This window comes from Pongo abelii, chromosome 13 (genome assembly GCF_028885655.2).
Source record: "Pongo abelii isolate AG06213 chromosome 13, NHGRI_mPonAbe1-v2.0_pri, whole genome shotgun sequence".
Classification (NCBI taxonomy): Eukaryota; Metazoa; Chordata; class Mammalia; order Primates; family Hominidae; genus Pongo; species Pongo abelii.
In genome coordinates this window covers 83,162,241-83,183,873 of record NC_071998.2, presented here as the reverse complement: position 1 = coordinate 83,183,873, position 21,633 = coordinate 83,162,241, and the positions used below count along the sequence as shown (strand labels likewise).

Here is a 21,633-nt window from a genome sequence, read left to right as displayed (position 1 = left end):
GGTCTTGAACTCTCAACCTCAGGTGATCCACCTGCCTTGGCCTCCCAAAGTGCTGGGATTACAGGCATGACACCGCGCCTGGCCTCTCCCTTTCTTCCCTTTTCCCTCCCCTCCCCTCCCCTTTGTGTTTTCTTACAAAAAACAAAAAACTCCCCCCCCACCAAGCCTACTTCGAAATAATACTATATTGCTTTAGGGGTAGTGCCACGTACTTTATGACGATAAAATTTAGTTGGCCCTCTGTATCCGTGGGTTTTACGTCTGTGGATTCAACCAAACACAGATTGAAAATATCCAGAAAAACATCATTGTGCCTATACTATAAACATGTACATTATTGTCATTTTTTTCTAAATGATGCATTGTAACGATTTACATAACTTTTGTATTTGGCATTATTAGTAATCTGGAGATGATTTTAAAGTATATGGGACGGGATGTGCCTAGGTTAGATGCAAATACTACACCATTTTATATAAGGGACTTGGGCATCCATGGAGTTTGGTGTTGAAGGGGGTCCTGGAACCAGTCCCCCATAGATACAGAGGGTTAGCTGTATTCCTGATTCTCTTTCCAGTCTGGTTGTATCATCATTGCTGCCATTCGTGTGTGTGTGTATGTGTGTGTTGTGTGTTGTGTGTGTGTGTTGTGTGTGTGTGTGTGTGTGTGTGTGTGTGTACACATTGTTACTCAATTAAGAAAAACAGGGCAGGCCAGTATGCTGTGGCTCATGCCTATCCCAGCATTTTGGAAGGCCTAAGTGGGAGGATCACTTGAGCCCAGGAGTTCGAGACCAGTCTGGGCAATGTAGTGAGACCCCATCTCTATGAAAAATAAAAATGGCTAGGCATGATGGTGCATTCTTGTAGTCCCAGCTCCTTGTGAGGTTGAGGCGGGAGGACCGCTTGAGTCTTGGGAGGTTGAGGTTGCAGTGAGCCATAATCGCACCACTGCACTCCAGCCTGGGCTACAGAGTGAGACCCTGTCTAAAAAATAAATAAATAAATAAACAAAAGTTTTTATATTATATTTTTTATTATATATTTTTATTATAATTGTATATTATATGTTGTTATATTATTTTCACTTATTTCTTCTTTAATGTTTTTGCTTTATATAGATCTGAGCTTCTGACCTATATTTTCCTTTTTTTTTTTTTTTTTTTTTTTTTTAAGACGGAGTTTTGCTCTGTCACCCAGCCTGGAGTGCAGTGATGCGATGTCAGCTCACTGCAGCCTGCGCCTCCTGGGTTCAAGCAATTCTCCTGCCTCAGCCTCCCAAGTAGCTAGGATTACAGGCGCTTGCCACCACACCCAGCTAAATTTTCCTTCTTTCTAAAGATCTTCTTTTTAACATTTCTTACAAGGCAGGTCTGCTTGGTGACAAATTCCATCACTTTTTGTTTGTCTGAGAAAGGCTTTTATTTCTCCTTCCCTTTGAAGTAATTCTGCAGGATATAAAACTGTAAGTTAGTAGTTTTTTTCCTCTCAACACTTTAAATAGTTCCCTCTACTATCTTCTTGTTTTGCATGGTTTCTGAGGAGAAACCTCATGTAATTCTTTATTCCTCTGTGGTAAGGTGGTTTCTTTCAAGATGTTTTTCTTTTTCTTTCCTTTTTTTTTTTTTGAAGACAGTCTTGTTCTGTCACCTGGCTGGAATGCAGTGGCCTGATTTCAGCTTACTGCAACCTCTGCCTCCCTGGTTCAAGCAGTTCTCCTGCCTCAGCCTCCCGAGTAGCTGGGATTACTGGTTAATTTTTGTATTTTTAGTAGAAATGGGGTTTCACCTTGTTGGCCAGTTGATCTCAAACTCCTGACCTCAAGTGATCCACCCACCTCGGCCTCCCAAAGTGCTGGGATTACAGGTGTGGGCCACCATGCCTGGTGAAGATTTTTTTTTTCTTTACCTTTGATTTTCTACAGTTTGAATATGATACTCTTTGGTGTAGTTTTTTTCTGGCATTTATTTGGCTTGGCATTCTCTGAGCTTCCTGGATTTGTGGTTTGGTGTCTGGCATTAATTTCTGGGAAATCTCAGTCTTGGCCGGGTATGGTGGCACATGCCTGTAATCCCAGCACTTTGGGAGGCTGAGGCGGGCGAATCACGAGGTCAGGAGTTCAAGACCAGCCTGACCAACATGGTGAAACCCTGTCTTTACTAAAAATACAAAAATTAGCTGGGCGTGGTGGCACATGCCTGTAGTCCCAGCTACTTGGGAGGCTGAGGCAGGAGAATCGCTTGAACCTGGGAGGCAGAGGTTGCAGTGAGCCAAGACGGTGCCACTGCCCTCCAGCCTGGGTGACAGAACGAGACTCCATCTCAAAAAAAAAAATCTCAGTCTTTGCTTTACATTGCTTCTATTCCTTTCTTCCTTTACCTACTTGCATTTCCATAATGTGTAAGTTATGCCTTTTGTACTTGTCCCATAGTTCTTGGATATTCCGGGGATTTTCTCTCTGCTTTTCAGTTTTGGAAGTTTTATTAACATGCCATTAAACTCAGAGGTTCTTTGGTTAGTCTTGTCCAGTCTACTAATAAGCCTGTCTCTGAAAGGCATTCTTTGCTTCTGTTAAAGTGTTTATCTGTAGCTTTTTTTGATTGTTAGAAGTTCCATCTCTGTATATATTGTCCATCTATTCTTTCATGTTGTCTGTATTACTCGTTAGAGATTTAGCATATTAATCATAGTTCATTTAAGTTCCTGGTCTGGGTGGAATTAACAGATGTAGTTGGTAATTCCCTGCTTAGTTGAGTCTGGTTCTGATGCTTGTTTTCTCTGTTAATACTGCTTTTTGCATTTCAATAAGCCTGTGATTTCCTGTTGAAAGGTGCAGATGATGTCTGGGTAACAGGAGCTGTGGTAATAGGTCTTTAGCAAGGTAGTGGTAAGGTATACTGGGGAGGGGAAGCAGTCTGTAGGCCTATGATTGCCTGTCAGTCTTTTCATGAGGCTTGTACCCCTGGGTTGTGACCTTTGCTTGTACTTCTCAGTTTCCCCACCCCCACCCCTTGTGGGACAGGATGGCTTGATCAACTTCTCCAGCTTGTAGAGGAAAAATTCAGGAAAGTGTAGGGGTCCTCTTAAGAGAGCCCCCAACCCCTGGAGTTTTTGTCAGACCTGCCCATGCTGATCCTCTAGCAATGTCGGTTGCAGTTTAGGATTTCTTACCATGGCCCTGGTTCCTGTGTGGAGGTTTCTGATCTAGTAAGTTGTGACTCTATCTCCGCCTGCCTCTCCAGTTTTGGGAACAGTTGTTTGTCTTGTGACCTCAATTCTCTGACTAGTCTAAGAAGTTTTTGATTTTTTAAGTTTGTTTAGCTTTTTATGGACAAATTAACTTGCAAGCTTTTTAAATGCCAGAATCTCTTTTTATTTTTTAATTTTCAGGAGCTGCTTTCCCTTTTCATAGCCTCTTGTTCCCATTCTGTTTTTTTTTTTTTTTTTTGAGACGGAGTCTCACTCTGTCACCTAGGCTGGAGTGCAGTGGTGCGATCTCGGCTCACTGCAAGCTCCGCCTCCCGGGTTCACCCCATTCTCCTGCCTCAGCCTCCCAAGTAGCTGGGACTACAGGTGCTCGCCACTACGCCCGGCTACTTTTTTTTGTATTTTCTAGTAGAGACGGGGTTTCACCGTGTTAGCCAGGACGGTCTCGGTCTCCTGACATCATGATCTGCCTGTCTCCGCCTCCCAAAGTGCTGGGATTACAGGCGTGAGCCACCGCGCCCGGCCCCCATTCTGTTTTTATAATATCTTCAGTTTCTTTGGAGATGCCAATTCTTTATAATCGTTTTAGATCTCAGATCATTTCAGGGATATTGGTGGTGGTCACTTCCATTTTTCTCAATTCTTTGATGATGAATGGTTTACCTTTTCTTTTCTTTTTTTTTGAGATGGAGTCTTGCTCTGTCGCCCAGGCTGGAGTGCAGTGGCACGATCTCGGCTCACTGCAAGCTCCACCTCCCGGGTTCACACCATTCTCCTGCCTCAGCCTCCCGAGTAGCTGGGACTACAGGTGACCACCACCACGCCTGGCTAATTTTTTTGTATTTTTAGTAGAGACAGGGTTTCACCATGTTATTAGCCAGGATGATCTCGATCTCCTGACCTCGTGATCCGCCCGCCTCGGCCTCCCAAAGTGCTGGGATTACAGGCGTGAGCCACCGCGCCCGGCCCCTTTTCTTGAGTGATAAATAGCAAGATTCTGTTTCTTCTAAATGGGAGTGTTGACTGGAGACATAGGGGGATGTTTGGCATTTGAGGCACCCTTTCCTGGAACCCAGCACTGAGTACATCCAGTGTGGGGTTGTGTGTAGGTTGGGTATTGAAAAGGGTTCTTGACAAGGGTGCGATTCCAGCAGATCTTGAAAGACTTTTTACTTTTCTTTTTTTTCATTTCTTACCTCCTTCCATCCTTGTCTACTCTAAGCCCAGACATGCTCCAGGGATGCTTCAGGTAGACTTGCTCCTGCTTCCTGTCTGTGTCTTGTCTTCACTATTTGAGGCCATCACATACTTAATTCTTCACCCATTAGCCATTATCAAGCCTCTGTCCACGTCTCAGTGCGTATGAACGTGCTGGGTGAAGTGGGTAGAGCGGTTCTTGGCAGTCAGGCCCATCTCCCAGTTTTAGTCTCCAAGGTAGTAGAGTAAACTTTTGTTTGATTTCAGATTGTCTTAAATGTATTGAGACTTTTATTATTATTATTATTATTATTATTATGATGATGATGTTGAGATGGAGTCTTGCTCTGGGCTGGAGTGCAGTGGTGTGATATTGGCTCACTGCAACCTCTGCCTCTTGGGTTCAAGCGATTCTCCTGCCTTAGCCAGAATTACAGGTGCCCACCACTATGCCCGGCTTTTTTTTTTTTTTTTTACCCCCTGTATTTTTGGCAGAGACAATGTTTCACCGTGTTGGCCAGGTTGGTCTTGAAATCCTGACCTCAAGTCATCCACCAGCCTTGGTCTCTCCCAGAGTGCTGGGATTACAGGTGTGAGCCACCATGCTCCGCCTGAGACCTGTATGATTCAGAAATATGTATCTGAGTGAGTATTTCCATGTGAACTTGGAAAACTATTTTGGCATTCTTTTAGTATTCTTTAAATGTCAACTAAGTAAGGTTGGTTGTTCAGCTCTTCTGTATTCCTTTTGATTTCTTTTTTTAATTTTTCTATTATTTTGATTGGCATATTCATGATGTATCTTTCTGATTTTCCTATCCACTTGTTATATCAACAGCTGAGAGAAGAGAGTTGTATAATTAAGTATAATTATGGATATGTCTTTGTCTTTAATTCTGTCAGTTTTGTTTCATGTGTTTCATTACTGTGTAATTGGGTTCATATGCATTTAAGATTATTATGGCTTTTTAATTAATTCACTTTTAGAATTTGGAATTGTCCTTTGATTTGTGGTAATATTGTTTGTCTTGAAGCTAGTCTGTTTGGCTTTTCCCTTTACAGTCTTAATTGGTACAATTAGACTGTTTCTATTTAGTTTAATTATCAATGTGTTGCAAGTGGAAGGTATTTTTTGCTGGATATAGTATTTTAAGTCCGTAGGTTAGTTGGTTTGCTGTTTTTTTTTTTTTGACGGAGTTTTGCTCTTGTTGCCCAAGCTGGAGTGCAGTGACACAATCTCAGCTTGCTGCAACCTCCACCTCCTGGGTTCAAGCGATTCTCCTGCCTCAGCCTCCCGAGTAGCTGGGATTACAGGTGTGCGCCACCACACCCGGCTAATTTTTTGTATTTTTAGTAGAAACAGGGTTTCACCATGTTAGCCGGGTTGGTCTTGAACTCCTGACCTCATGTGATCTGCCCTCCTCGGTCTCCCAAAGTGCTGGGATTACAGGCGTGAGCCACTGCGCCGGCCCGGCTTCCCTATTTTTTAGCACCTTAAAGATTTATTCCACTGTCTTCAGGCTTACGTTGTTTCTGACATCAATTTTGGGGCCAGTTTTATTTTTGTTTTCCTATATTTAATGTATCTTCTGTTCTTTGGCTATTTAAAAAAACTTATTTGTATCAATGGTTTTTAGAAATTTGATGAAGAATTGCCTTGGTGTGGTTTCCTTTGTTTTTGATCTTACTTTGGCTTTGTTGAGCTTGTTAGCTCTGTGGTTATACACTTTTTATCACATCTGGACAACTTTGTATCATTATATTTTCCCCTTATTCCTCTCTCTGCTCTTTGTCTTTGATTCCACTTTCCTATGTGTTAGGCCAGTTGATATTGTCCTAAAGGTCACTGAGGTTGTGCTCATTGCTTTCTTCCAGGTTTTTCTTTGTGTGCTATTTTGAGTAGTTTGTATTGCTTTGTGTTAAGGTCACTGCTCTTTGTATCTCACATTCAGTGAATTTTTAATTTCAGATTATGTATTTTTCACTAATTTCATTTTTCTTTGTATTTTCCATTTTGTATTTTAAGTATTTTTATTTTCCTTTAAATATTTTAACATATTTATTAATGTTATCAATGTCCTTGCCTGCTAAATACTTTATTTCATTCATAGTCTACTTGCTTACGGAGTTACAATCTGCTACTTTTTTTTGTGTCTAATAATTTTTGTTGGTGTTGAACATTTGAAACCTTGTGTTGTTGAGTGTTGGGACTTTGTTGATGCCCATTGGAGAGTGTTGGAGTCTATTTTGGCAAGCAGGTGCTGAGCTTTTGTTCCAGGCTTCCTCACATTTCCTAGTTAGGGCCATCTTTTGCCATTTTTATTGATTGCCCCAAGTGTTTAAGAGGTGGCAATGGAATCTGAACAGCTGTCCCTTTGTGACTTCTCAGAATTATGTGCAGATTTGTGTTAGCCAGACTTAAGACATCCTCCCCCAAATGCAGACTTTTCAAGCTTCCCTTCTGAGTAGATCCCTTCTTGCCCACATGTACATGTAGTCCACAAATTCCAGCCAGCCCACCCTTCCCAACTCCAGACTGAGTCACAACATGGTAAAACGGTGGTGTTCTTGGTTCCGCCTTCATACACCATTGCCCAAAAATTGCTTCCAGGAATGAGGTCAGGGCCTGTGCAGGGTTCTCGTGTGTGTTTTCTGCTCCTAGGTCCCACATACCTGTGCTGCCTATCGGCCAGCATCTGGAACCAGGTGTTTCATATATTTCATCCTGTTTTTCAGTTGTTTATGACAGTAAGACAGTTCTGTACCATTTAGGACTTTATGGCTAGGATTGTCACTTAGTCTTGTTTTGGTCTTTTTTTTTTTTTTTTTTTTTTTGGAGACAGTGTCTCACTCTGTTGCCCAGGCTGGAGTGCAGTAGTGCAATCTTGGCTCACTGCAACCTCCGCCTCCTGGGTTTAAGCGATCCTCCCACCCCAGCCTCCCAAGTAGCTGGGATTACAGGCATACGCCACCATGCCTGGCTAATTTTTGTGTTTTTAGGAGAGACAGGGTTTCACCATCTTGGCCGGGCTGGTCTCGAACTCCTGACTTCAAGGAATCCACCTGACTTGGCCTCCCAAAGTATTGGGATTATGGGCGTGAGCCACTGTGCCCAGTTAGGTTTTTTTGTTTGTTTTTGTTTTTTGAGAAAAGGTCTTCCTCTGTCACCCAGACTGGACCGCAGTGGCACAAACACAGCTCACTGCAACCTCTACTTCCTGGGCTCAAGCACTGCCCTCACCTCAGCCTCCTGAGTGGCTGAGACCACAGGTGCACACCACTACACCTGGCTTGTTATTTTTTTGTAGAGACAAGGTCTTGCTATGTTACCCAGGCTGGTCTCGAACTCCTGGCCTCAGCCACCCTCCTGCCTTAGCCTCCCAGGGTGCTGGGATTACAGGGATGAGCCTCCACACCAGGCTGACACTTAGTTTTTCTTGTAGTTCTTGTCCATGCAATTCTGGTTTTGTGCTTTTATGGCTGATTTGAGGGGGTAGAGAACTGTTGTCTCTGCTGTTTTGTCTTTCAAGAATCTCTTGTGTGTATCTCCTTTTTAGAAGTTCAGTAAACAAATGGCTTTCTTACATGTTTGCTGGTAATGGTGTATTTTCTTTTCATGTTCTGTATAGCAGTTTTTCAGAAGTTAAGATTTCCTGCATTCTGAGGTATTCTTTTATCTGGTTTTCATTGACTGTATACGCATCTCTCTTACAGGCCATGCTGGAGTATCTGCCAACATGATGAAGAAGAGGACATCCCACAAGTAAGCAGTTCTGAAACTGGTTCTAGATAGTGTTTTGTGACCTTTTGTTACGCAGCATACAAGGTCACCTAGGTAAGGCCCCCTCCCCTGTGATCGAGGGCTTCCTATCTCACAGGAGATGTAGTGTGCGATGAGGAAATAGTATGTAGTCATCTTCTCTGTCTCTTCCCTTCCCCTTGGCCTGGCTGAAGTGTGCCAGGTCTACCCTTCAGCCTTTAAAAGCCTTTGGGAACTGGGCCAATGGAAGGAAAACTGTTATGGTAAGTGTGGCAGGTGCATTGTGAACCTCTCCCTCTTCTCTCCTTAGAATGCCTGTGTGAGCCTTGCATGCAGGCTTCCTCTCCTGGTCTTGGTCCACTGTTTGACAAGGAGCTCCTTTTGGGCAGAGACCATGTCTTAAGCTGGGACGGCCTGCCTAGCATGGTGTCACATGCTCACTGTTTTATAGCATTTTTAAATGAAGGAAAAGCTTATGAATTTAGGGGAAGCATATCCATGTTAAAAGATAGTGCAATAGCCATGTACTTAAACCAACAGTGTGTTCTCAATCCTGAATTCTGTAGATACCAGCTTACAGAAGCCACTTTTTTCCCTAATTTTTTTGTGTGTGTGACATAGTTACTTCCAAAAAAGAAAATTAAGATTCTATTGTTTTCAGTTATAATATTCACTTTTACTTTATTATATCTAATAGATTTCACAACTATCTATCCTATACTGATAACTATGCCACTTCAAAATGGAAATGTCACTTGAACAATCTGTTCTGATTGTGAGACTCTTCTTAGTCATAGATTATTAAATATGGAGAAGACACTCCTTGACTATCATGTGAGGCACTCTTAAAAACATTTTTTTCCCCAAAATATTTATATTGAAAGTGTATGCCCCTTAGCCACCACACTGTAATAGCTGAAGAGGATGTGAGGCTCTCAAGGAAGGGCTGGATGAATGCCCTTCAGTAATTCTTAGTGATTGGGCCAAACAAAAGTCTCCAAAATGTGTACGTGATACATAATACAAATATTTGTAATATTTAGCTTAAGAAACTACCTGGAAAGTAAAAATGTGAAGGTAAGCTACATAAGTTCTTGTTTCTCTGAGGTTTAATAGTTTCTCAAATTTTATCCGTGTGCTCATCATCTTCATGGTTTTGCCATATCCAGTGATATGTTTCTGCTCATTATCATGTCATTCCTATAATGGTAAGCTGTGTCTTGCCACAAATAAAACATAACAATAAAAACAAGTGTAAGCCATAAATATTAGGTAATGATGAAAAACTTAAATACAGTGGGGACAAAGGCAAGTTAAACCTTAACTTTGCAAGACCAGAACAGTTCATTCAAAATAGATTTTGCAAATTAAGTTAAAGGCTTATAGAATATTAATGTGCATTCTAATCATTTTTCCGTGTTTTCTAATCATCTATGATTAAAAGTTCATTTACTTAGGATTTCAGATATTAATAGGTTTGAGCTCTTGGGCATGTTATTATAATGCGTTTTGTGCAAAAAGATTCCATCTGCCTCATCCTAATAAGCAATACTGTTCATTAATTCGTAGGTTTGATTCCCTAAAGCATAAGAAACGAAACACCTAAAGTTCATATACATAGTAACTGAAAAAATCTCTCATCCTGTATGTTCCACATTTGGGGACCTTGATTTAGTGCTTTCACAAGCATACATAGTTGTCTTGAAGACTGGAAGCCTTGAGCATATTACTGTCTAGCAAAAGGGAGAAATGGAAAGGAAAAGTTGTGAGTCCCATTTGCCTATTCTCAATGTGAATCTGAAGATGGGTAGAAGGAAAGGCTGAAACAGAAGTTTCCACATTCACGAATGATGATTATTAATGTTTTTCACATGGAGTGAGCAGGGATAGCTGCATGGAGCTTTGAAGAGGCTGCCTGGTGGGGAGGCAGGCTCTCCCAGGTGCTGGTTTTGGAGTTAGGAAGCCTGATGGAGCTTGGCTGTTAGGCCTGTGGAAGTTCCTTAATGTATCTAAGGTTGGCTTAATCCTGTCTGAAATCAAGGTATTGGACTAGAACAATGAGGTTTGCAGCTTTTTAGCATAGATTCCTTTCTAAAATGCAATTTTTATGGAAATCAAATATAAAAAAACACAGAACTGTAGCATCCCTCTCCCCTTCACTTTTTCCACTTCTGACTCAACGGGAGTTGTAAGGAATAAGGGCCACCTGGCTTGACACTGGGGCTCAATGACCGTGGCCTTCCTTCTGTCTCTTCCCAAGTCAGTATGGGGGGCCTGAGAAAGAAGCTCTGGTTGCTTGAGGGAAAAGTCACAGAACTGCACTGAGTGAGCAACAGCACCTGTCCCTGAAGGTGTTAGGAAGGTTCAAGGAGTCTGGTGTGAAGTACTGAGACCACACAGGAAACATTATATAGCTGGGTTTTTGTTTTTTAAGAGAATAGAAGCAAGCTTGTTTTTTTCCTATAGGCTAAGCACCTTGTGGTGTTTTGGGTGAAACTGGTGGATACACCTTTCTGGGTTGTCCATGATTTGGGACAAACATTTGCATTAAAAGTACATCTTTTTTTTTTTTTTTCGTTTTTTTTTTGAAATGGAGTCTTGTTCTGTTGCTCAGGTTGGAGTGCAGTGGTGCAATCTTGGTTCACTGCAACCTCCACCTCCTGGGTTCAACTGGTTCTCCTGCCTCAGCTTCCTAAGTAGCTGAGACCACAGGCGTGCCACAGCACGCCCAGCTAATTTTTGTATTTTTAGTATAGACAGGGTTTCACTGTGTTGGCTAGGCCGGTCTCGAACTCCTGACCTCAAGTGATCCACCTACCTCAGCCTCCCAAAGTGCTGGGATTATAGGCGTGAGCCACCGTGCCCAGCCTAAAAGTACATCTTGGAGGGAAAATATAGTTGGGGGAGTGTCTAAGAGAAGTTTATTTCTAGTGGTTCTTCGTTTCAGTTTTCAAATGTAAATTCCCTCCCCCCTCCTGCAATTTGAGTAGGGAATAGATTTCCATTCCATGCTACTGTTGAAAGGGGTGATTGGGTTTTGGTATATTTTTCACTAACTTAGAAAGTGGACTAGACTCTACTGAACACTAAATAGAGGTATTTCCAGGGATTTCTTTCCTCCCATTTTATAAGACACAAATACTAGTCACTGACAAAAGTGTCGTTGTACTCCTCCTTGTCCCTGGTGTGTTCTCAAGTAGTTTTCATGATAGCCCTGTCAAGTAGGAACTGTGACCCCTTACTGCAGATGAGGAAACTGATGCGTGGAGGGATTAAGTAACTTGTCCAAGGTCATCCAGCTAGTAGGTGATTGAGCTAGGACTCAAATAGGACAGTCTGATTCCAGAGCCCATGTTATTAAGTACCACGCCATATTTACTGAACTTCAGGTTTTGTTTTCTCTTTTCAGAGATTGGTTATTTCAGTCGTGGACATGAAGTCTAGGTAACTATTGGTGCGGGCATCTGTGTGCACCATGGTGTATACAGTCTTAAGTTGGTCAGAACATTGAATGCTTTTTAATCACCTTGCAGTAAGTCATTCATGCCAGCAATGAGAATAGCACTTGGAGGCCCTAAAGCTGTTTGAATGTTTGTCATGGACATCTCTGGTATTCCCATAGTGCACAGTGTGTAGACAAAGTAGTGAAAGGAAACATGCTAATGTGTGGATGGAGAACTGACTTTTTTAGGGTCTATCTTGTTTTATTGTTGACATTTTAATCTGGGGAGTGACAGTACTTGGCATGGAACTTTTATTGAATAACAATTACCAGCAAAGCAGGTTTTTTTTCTCTTTCTGGTTTGCATCTTGCAAAAAGACAGTTATTTTGATTTAACCAGTCTTTTCTTCTAAAATCTACTGTAGCCCAGAGTAGGAGAATTGCTTTATTATAATACCAAATAGACCAAGAGTATCAGTAATTAATCCTTAGAACCTAGTATACAGTGTATGACAGGCATTTACTGGTATGTGGTAGAATTGTGATTGTTGAAAATTTAACATGTATGATGTCTGTAAATGTTGGCTACCAAGATTAGTATTTAAATGCTGGTTAGGAATAGGAGTTAATTCAAGCCATTAAGGGAGTCTAGGTAAAAAGATGAAAGGTCTTTTTCCTTTCCTTTCCCTTTCCCTTTCCTTTCCTTTTTAAAAATTTTTTTTTATTTTCCCAATAAGCCTTTTGCACTCCTAAAAAGGTTTTTCAACACATGACTTCAGCACAAAGTGATGGTACTTTCAGAACTTCTTTGAAGTATTGAGAAGAGTACATAATGTCTCCTACGATCTCAGTTTACTTTTTTGGGAACATGAACACATAGTGTTTGTTCTGTATCAGTGCCACCCAAGGTATGGTTCGTGGATTGGCTGCAGCATCAATTCAGCACTTGGGAGCTTATAGGAATTCTTTTGTTCCTCTTCGTGCTGCTGAATCCAAGAGGATTTGGGGGCAGGTCTGGGGAATCTCATTAGAGGATCTTCAGATGATTCACATGCATGCTGAAGTTTGAGAAGCAGTGGCCTTAAATCATTGTTGGAATGGTATCTTTTTTTTTTTTGAGACGGAGTTTTGCTCTTGTTGCCCAGACTGGAGTGCAGTCGGCTCGCCACAACCTCCGCTTCCCGGGTTCAAGCGATTCTTCCGCCTCAGCCTTCCGAGTAGCTGGGATTACAGGCATGCGCCACCACGCCCGACTGATTTTGTGTTTTTAGTAGAGACGGGGTTTCTCCATGTTGGTCAGGCTGGTCTCAAACTCCTGACCTCAGGTGATCCATCCGCCTTGGCCTCCCAAAGTGCTGGGATTATAGGCGGGAGCCACCGCGCCCGCCCTGGAATGGTATCTTAAGCACATCGGAGAACTAAGTTAAATTGTGGTTGGAAATTAGTACACAAAATTATGGCAATGAAAGGTCGTTGCAATGCTGTGTAATTGTTCACCATTTACTCACATTCAAACTACAAGAAAAGTTTTTTTTAGCCATTACACAGATACCAGTTTATCCCTAATGATGCTAAATACCTTTCGATCATTTTATTTTTTTTTCTGGAATTGTTTCAAGAAATAGCTTCTGGAGTTATGAAACAAGAAAAGAGGTTATAGATGTTTAATTCTGGCTGCATTTCAAGATGTCCTAGGTTGAATGAAGTATGTAAAACAAATTGGTATTTGTTTTACAGTATTGCTCTGTGAGGGGATGTTACTAACTGGTAAGTGAGAGTAAGAATATTTTAGACTCTTTCCCAAGAAAATATAAGAGATTGAAGGGCTTTTAAGAATACATATATTCAGAGAGTATTTAAATAAAAATCACTATATTCAAAGAACCTTCATTTTAAATCACATTTAAGTTGCTAATCACTTTTCTCTATTTGGGATATTCTTAGACTGAATGATCCAGATATGACCAAAGGGTGTTTGGTCATTTTATTCCCTTTCTAGTAATTCCTAGTGGTTTGCTTTTATATACACTATTTCAACTCATGTAAGTAAGCTTTAGCTTTTGTTATTAATAGTGTTTTTTTTATTTTTTAGAACTCGAAATAGGTGATTAGAAATTAAAATTTCTTTTAGGAACTTGTTCAATATATAAATAACTTTACTGTGGGAAATTTTAAATATACATAAAAATATAGAGTAGTGTATCATAAATCTTGGCATTCTTCACCTAGCTTCAATAATCTACATCAAACATCAGATATTCTTAGTGTATCTAAACCTGTCTTAAGTAGGTACTAGTTGGAAGAACTGAAATTTATTAATAGCTTCCATATTTCAGTGCTCTTAGTAGTGAGCACAGTCTAGGTTTGTTTAAATACTCTTCGTTGTGAACTTTGGCTGCTGAGCAGCTTGTGCATTGAAGCCCCATAACTGGAAAGCTGGACTCCTGATTTTAAAATTAGTATATTATTCTAATTACTTGTTTTTTGCCTTCAGCCTTGAGGGGAAAATTACCGTTGTTTCCTTTGCCTTTAAACAAATTGGACATAAATAGTATCTATAACAGATATTCCTTAATCTTTCTTTTGGAAACAATAAAATTACATTCTGAAAGAAGAATTGCTCTTGAATCACAAAAAGGCAATAGAAATAAATGTAGGAATTGCCATCCTTAAAATATGCAAATCTGTTTTTATATATAATTTCTTGCCAAGTTAGTATACGCATTGCATTAATGTAGCAGTAATTAAAAACTGTGTTCTGCCAGGCGTGGTGGCTCACACCTGTAATCCCAACACTTCAGGAGGCCAAGGCTGGCGGATGACCTGAGGTTGGGAGTTTGAGACCAGCCTGATCAACATGATGTCTCTACTAAAAATACAAAATTAGCCAGGTGTGGTGGCACATGCCTGTAATCCCAGCTACTCAGGAGGCTGAGGCAGGAGAATCGCTTGAACCTGGGAGACAGAGGTTGTGGTGAGCTGAGATCACACCATTGCACTTCAACCTGGGCAACAAGAGTGAAACTCCGTCTCAGAAAAAACAGTTGCGTTTTATGTGGCTGCAAAAGTGAAATACTTAAGTTGTAGAAAATTTTTGAAAACATAGGTAAACAGAGAAGAAGAAAACTTATTTACAATGTCATCACCCAGAGATTGTTAATAATTTAATGTATATTTTAAAAAACTTTTTCCTATGTACCTGTAAGGATTGTGTATAAAAATTTTTCATGTCATATTTTTTACACTTGTGGGTTTTTAAAATAAAAAAGTTTTTAAGACTGGGTACAGTGGTTCACACTTCTAATTCCCAGCACTTTGGGAGGCCAAGGTGGGAGGTTTGCTTGAGCCCAGGAGTTTGAGACCAGGCTGGGCAACATAGAGAGACCCTGTCTGTACAAAAAATTAAAAATTAGCTGGGCATGGTGGCAGGCACCCCTACGTAGTTCCAGCTGCTTGGGAGGCTATAAAGGAAGAGGATTGCTTGAGCCCAGGGGTTTGAGGACAATTTGGGCAACAAAGCAAGACCCCAGTTCTTTAAATTCTTTTTCATGATTTTTAATACATATATTGTTCATCATAGAGCTAACGCTCTGAGCTTTTAAATTAATGGGGCCTATTGTTAAACATTTTATTTGTTTAGTTTCCCGTATTTGCAATATCTTTGTGCACATCCATTATTATTTTCTTTTGATAAATTTGTAGATGAGGACTCACGGAACAATGGAAACTCCAAATGGTAAGGCTTTGGACAGATACTGCCAAACTAATGACTAGAAAGGTTTTATTCACTTTATACACAGATAGAAAATAGTACTTCATCATAATTTGTACTAAAATTATGACGAAATTATCAAAATTCTAAGTTTTGTTACTGTTAATATAAAAAGGTCATCCTGCTGGCAGACCAGAACACTAAGAAATTTCTAGATCTCAAGCAGATAGGAACAAGTTTATATCAAGACTCCACTGAGGAACTCTGGTGCCAACAAGTAAATAAACTAGATTTAGAATACTGCCAGAATCAGAGATAGTAAGGGCTGGACAATAGAATGGCTTAAGTACAGTTACCAAATATTAAAAGGGTAAGAAAATTGATTGTGCAGAATTGGCATTGGAACAGAAGATGCTCAGCTTACCTCCTCTTGACTTAAAGATACCTGTCACTTCTTAACCTCTGTGCAGCTACCAGGGTCGTGGCTTCTGTCATCAGAACCTGCATTTACTGCTCAGAGGCCAGAGAGTCTGACTTGAGCTGAAGACATACACTGTATCTACAAATGCCACTTCATCTTGACTTGCATCTACAAATACGAACACCAAGAATCATGAGGCATCTTAGAGCACTAAACGCATAAAAGACAGTCACTAGTCAAAACAGAAGAACAAGCCAGGAATCATCATGTGTGTGTAGAAAACAGAGGAGACTTGATCCTAAAGAGTTCCTAGAAGAATCAGGAAAAAATGAAACTTATCTTCAGATATCAGAAAGCATGTTCATTAAAAAGAAGAACCATTCGAGATATGACAAAGACATTAAAAATATTATGCAAGATATTCAACAGGCTGAAAGTAGAGTTTACTTAATTCACTAACAATTGAGCTAAAAATTTCTTCAAGATGAAAAGTATGACAGGGCAGTTGAATCATGGAGAATTGATCTAGAAGTGCTAGCTTTGTCTGATGACATTTCAAAAGCGGGTGGAGGAGGAGAATAATCCAGACCACAAATGGGTGATAATTTTGCTTTGCCCTCTTTAGATTGACCAACTTCTTGTGAGGGATAATTAAAAACACATGTCACAAGTCTTTGTGACATTTTAGAATCTAGGAACAAAGAAAATTCTAAAACACCTTGAAGACCCAGCACTTTGGGAGACTGAGGTGGGGCGGATCACTTGAGGCCAGGAGTTTGAGCCAGCCTGACCAACATGGCAAAACCCTGTCTCTACTAAAAATGCAAAAATTAGCCGGGTGTGGTGGTGCACACCTGTAATCCCAGCTACTAGGGAGGCTGAGGCACGAGAATCATGTGAACCTGGGAGGTGGAGGTTGCAGTGAGTTGAGATCACACCACTATACTCCAGCCTGGGTGACTGAGTGAGACTCCCTCAAAAAATAATAATAAATAAAATAAAACACCTTGAAGAGAAAATTGCCCCTCAGAGGAACAAGGATCAGATTGGCTTCTATTGTCTGTAATTCTAGATGATAAAATGAAAGTTTTTTTTTTCTCTCAAAGTACTGAGGGGAAAAAGACTTTGAACCTGATTGTATACATAGGCAATTCAGGGATAAGGGCAAGATAATAATTTGAGGCTTGCAAAAATCTAGCAAGTTTGTATTTCTGAACTTTACCTGAAAGAATTACCAGAGGATATATCTAGAAAGACAGAATATACATGAGAAAAAAATGTGAAAATACTATGCAAAAAGCAACCAAAAAACCTTTCTTGTTTCTAAATTAAAAAGTTACTAAGATAGTAGCAAAATGAAAAATACCAATTTGTAACAAAAGTCTACATTTCAGCAATGCAGTAGAATTAGCCAGGTAAGGTTTTAAGTTTTTCTTTTACTAAGGATTTTTTCTTGTTTGGTTTTAGTGTTGCTTTGGTTGGGGGATGAAAAGTATAGGTTTTGATTAATCATAGATTTTAATAGAAAAATGAAAGTTTAGGTATAGTATATGGAAAGTTAAAGATAATTGCTGGAAGGCTAGAAACAAGGTACATCATTTGCATTAGAAGCTTTATTTAGTGAAAAGAAACTTCAATCATTCTAGTGGCACAGATGAAGGAAGAGAGGAAAGTGAGGAAATGAAAAGACAGGTAGACAACACAGAACAAAATGTTAAGTATGAGACTCGTAGTATCATTTACCACAGCAAAAGCTAACTCTTAATAAGAAGATGAGGAAATAAAATCAGTTCAAAAGGGAGGAATATGCATTCTCAGAATTAAAGGACCCCAGGTCCTGTTTGAGGAGGACTCTTGGCCAGATACAAGCCCCTTGTATAATGCTCAAGAGGGAGGAGACCTTATTTGCTACTTGGAGGTGTCTAGTATGAAAACTGCTTATTCTGAAATGTGATTCTAGCCATTATCAGGAGCAACTGCAGATAATTCCCATTTACAGAGGAATGCTGCTAACAGGTGTAGGAGGGAGCAGCGAAAACGAAAAATTCTGCTGTCATAGGTCACGTTTATGTTGGTTTTCTTGAAAATCAAGGGTAGAAAGTTTCATGCCTCTAGAGAGAGAGAGAAACACATGGGGAGGGAAGCGGGGAAGATTTATATTAAGGAATTGGCTAATGCAGTTGGGACTGAACAAGTTCAAAATCTATAGGGTAGGCAAGCCATCTAGAGACCCAGGGAAGAGTTGAAGCTGCAGCACAAACAGCCAGTCTGGAGGCAGAATTCCTTCCTCCTCTTGGGAGGCCAGTTTTTTTCTTGGATGAGGTCCACCTACATTGAGGGTAGTCTGCTGTGCTCATGGTCTGCGATCCAAATGTTCATTCCAGCTAAAAAATGCTTTCACAGAGACATCTAGAGTAGTGTTTGACCACATATCTGACTACTGTGGTGTAACCAAATTGACACACGAAGTTAAGCACCATATGGGTGAAGATGCTGTATTTGCTTATAATTTTGTTAGTAATCATGGAATGTCTGTGTAAATTACAAAATGGGACACATGACTGAATTCTATCCTTAGTGAGGTTTGGGAACTAACCTTAGCCTTTGCACTAAATATGAAGAAAGCCTGATCCTGTACAGGGAGTAACTCATTGGATCTTTGGCTTAGAAATCAAAAGAAGATACGTAACTGGTTGTCAGTTTAAGAAAACAAGTATTGCTACAAAGGATTCTTGTATTCTAAAGTGGAAATGTAATCTCCTTCACCAGCTGTTTTCCCATAGAGGCCAATTGGATGTTACTGTATATTCCTAGAAATTATGCAGATGTCTAGAAATCAACTTTCTTCTACTTCTGAGTAGTAAAGTTACAGACTTTTTGTTTATTTTTATGTTATATATATATATTGGTTCCTTACTGTGAACAATACTGAATTTAGCTCTTTGTCATCTCCTGTCTCTCTACAATCCTAATTTTAATTCTTTTTTGATCTAAGTTTATAAGACACTCACTATACTTATTCTGCTTTACATATTCTTTCCTCCTGTTTTTGAGAGTTATGTTAAATTTGAAATATCAGAACAGATAACGGTTACACACTATTGTCTCTCCTTGCCGCCCTTTGTTCTACAGTTAAATGTATTCATTGCTTTCTCTCAGTGCAGTACTGAACCTTCTCTGTGAGTTCCTTGATTATCTGAAGCTCATGGTCATGTAACTTTATAAGGACAGTATCCCCTGCCTTCTGACATGTTCGTTACAGTTTTGTTTGAGGCCTTTATACTTGAAGGTCAGTGTACATTCTTGACTGATGAACAAATCCTTGGCTCACATTTTCTTTTCCTTGAGAACCTTAAGTTTATTACTCTGTTGCCTTCTGGCATAGAGTATTGCTGTCAAATTCTGAGTCTATCCCTTACACATGATTTGGTCCTTTTGTGTAAATGCCCAAAGGGTGTTATTTTCTTTAAAATTCATTTATTTGACTTGGATATGCCTTAGCGCCAGTCACTGTGGGTTTTCCCATGGGGTGCATTAGTACATTCAAGTGTTTTGTTTCAGGAACGTTTTCTTCAATTACGATTTTTAGTACTCTCTTCTGTGAACTTTGATTTTAGTTTTTAGGTTCTTCTGTTATACAGAAGTTGGAATATTTGTTACCATCTCTTAATTATTTTTACTTTTGTCCCCGTCTGTCCCCTTTTCATCATCCACTTTCCTCACACACTCCCATGGTGTCTGTTTCTTCTCATGTTCTTCTAGTCTTAATTTCTGAAAAAAAATTTCAAATTATTGATTCTTTAGTTTGTCTGGTAGTTCTCACATCTTCTCTTGTCTAGCGACCTCATTTCTTATCTTTTCTGTTTCTGATATATGTTCTTACGTTAGGGTTCTCCAGGGAAATAGAAGCGTTGGGAAATAGATAAAATATGAAGGAGATTTATTATGAGGAAATTGGTTTATGCTATTTTGAAGACTGAGAAGTCCCATGGAGTGCTGTCTGTAAGCCAAGCCTTGGGAAAGCTGGAAGTGGAATTCATTCTGCAGGTCTAGAACCAGGGGACCCAGTGGTGTCAGTTCCAGTCCAAGGGCAGGAGAAGACTGATGTCCTAGCTCAGGCAGGCCAGCAGGAAGAAAAAGGGGTAAATTCCTCCCTCCTCTACCTTTTTTCTATTCAAGCCCTTGACAGAATGGATTATGGCCACCCACATTGGTGACGGCATCTTCTTTGTTCTGTCTGCTGATTGAGATGCACAGACATACCCATGAACAGTGTTTAATCTGGGCACTCTGTGGCACAGTTAAGTTGACACATAAAATTAATCATCACAGTTTCTATTTCATGGTTTCTGTTATTTGCTCAGTGTTAGATAGTAGTTTTCATCTACTTAATGAGCCTGTTTTTGAGGCCTGCTCCTGCCTGTCAGAACATCTGTCACATAGTTAGTCCTTTTCCTCCTCAAGATACTTTCGTATGTTGTCCAACCATGATGCTTTCAGACCCGTGTAAATGAGAGGATTCCAAGAAGGCTTTCCTAGCTTAAGACCTCTCTGGGTAGCCACCTCTGTCATACTTTCTGAGACCTGCCACCCTCATTTCTGCCTGAATCCTGCTTTCCTCACCCTGTGGTCCTGTCCTGGTCAGTAAGGATTGTGTACTCAGAAGGGCTTTGTCTTTCTGGAAGGAAGGTTTGCTGGGTTTTTGCACAGTCCCAAGGGGCTTAGGCAGACCTGGGTTTTCTGGCCTTACAGTCTTCCACTTAACCCTGTGAATCTCCTTCCCAGTCTCCTTGGTTAGGTTCAGACCCCCTTGCTTAGTTTTTCACCCCCAGGGGAGAAGCTTCCCTTCTGCGGCGAGTACTCCTTATAATCTCTTATGGCCTGTTCCCGTCTGACTTAGCTAAATTTATGTTACCAGTCTAGAGTAAATTATTTCTATTTAGAAAATATATAATTTTAGTTTTAACTATTACAACCTACAATAAATTGTTGTTTAAAACTTGTTTGTGTTATATGTCAGATATTAATCACTTTTATTCATGGTGTACGAAATGAGAGCTTTATACCCATAAAACTGTGGGAAGGGAATTCCTTTCAGCTCTTTTTGTTCTTGGCATATATCAGCATCTGTTATCTTGGTTTTGGCCTTCAGCTTGCATCCAAGAAGCCAGGGTTTCAAGGTGAAATGAAGATTTTTCCTGATTTCAAGAGCCAGGTGTATTATTTATAAACCTTCTATGTAGATTTTTCAATTGCTAATAATAAACCAGAAAAAAAGTAGTTTGATGTTTCAATAATTTTTAATATTACATTGTTATAAACTTCAGTTTTAAGATTATATGTTTTCTAGACAAGTAATGTTTCTATAGTGCATTGATATAAGCTAGTCTGGACTTCAGTTTAAGAGAAAATTGTCTAGTTTATTTTTATTAGTTAAGCCTGTACAGGCAGAATTATTTGGGCAGGGGAATGGGTGAAATTGAATAGTTACACATTTCTTTTTAACTTGAAGTAGATATTATATAAAGCTATATACCTGTGTGATTATTGATAACATGTATTTCATGAATCAGTCCTTCTTTAATTAACTTGGATAATTTTGAGTTGATTGAATTAAAATAAACTCAGAAAGTTGATAACCTGATGCTTAATAGTAGGGCTTAAGTTGCTATCGACTAGTAGGTTTTTTCTGCCTATACGCAGTTGAGGTGCACAACAAGCTCCTATTACTAACATACCATGTTACACACTCACCACCACTGGTACAGGGGTAGAAGACAACCACCTTGAGTCACCTGAAGCAGGAATGTGACAAACATGAATTTGTACATATTTTGGGACCATCTGTAATGAGATCATGCTAGCCAGTGGTTATGTTAGATCTAGGCATGCATA

At 40.0% G+C, this 21,633-nt stretch overlaps 1 protein-coding gene across 15 annotated transcripts in view; it reads left to right on the top strand.

The window, feature by feature from the left end:
- Positions 1–21,633, top strand: part of SPIN1 (spindlin 1) — an 88,860-nt gene that overhangs the window by 51,857 nt on the left and 15,370 nt on the right. For all 15 annotated transcript variants that reach the window (XM_009244593.4, XM_063713895.1, XM_054519458.2 and 12 more), the window contains 1 exon segment: positions 8,118–8,166. In XM_009244593.4, the coding sequence (XP_009242868.1) occupies positions 8,118–8,166 (49 nt within the window).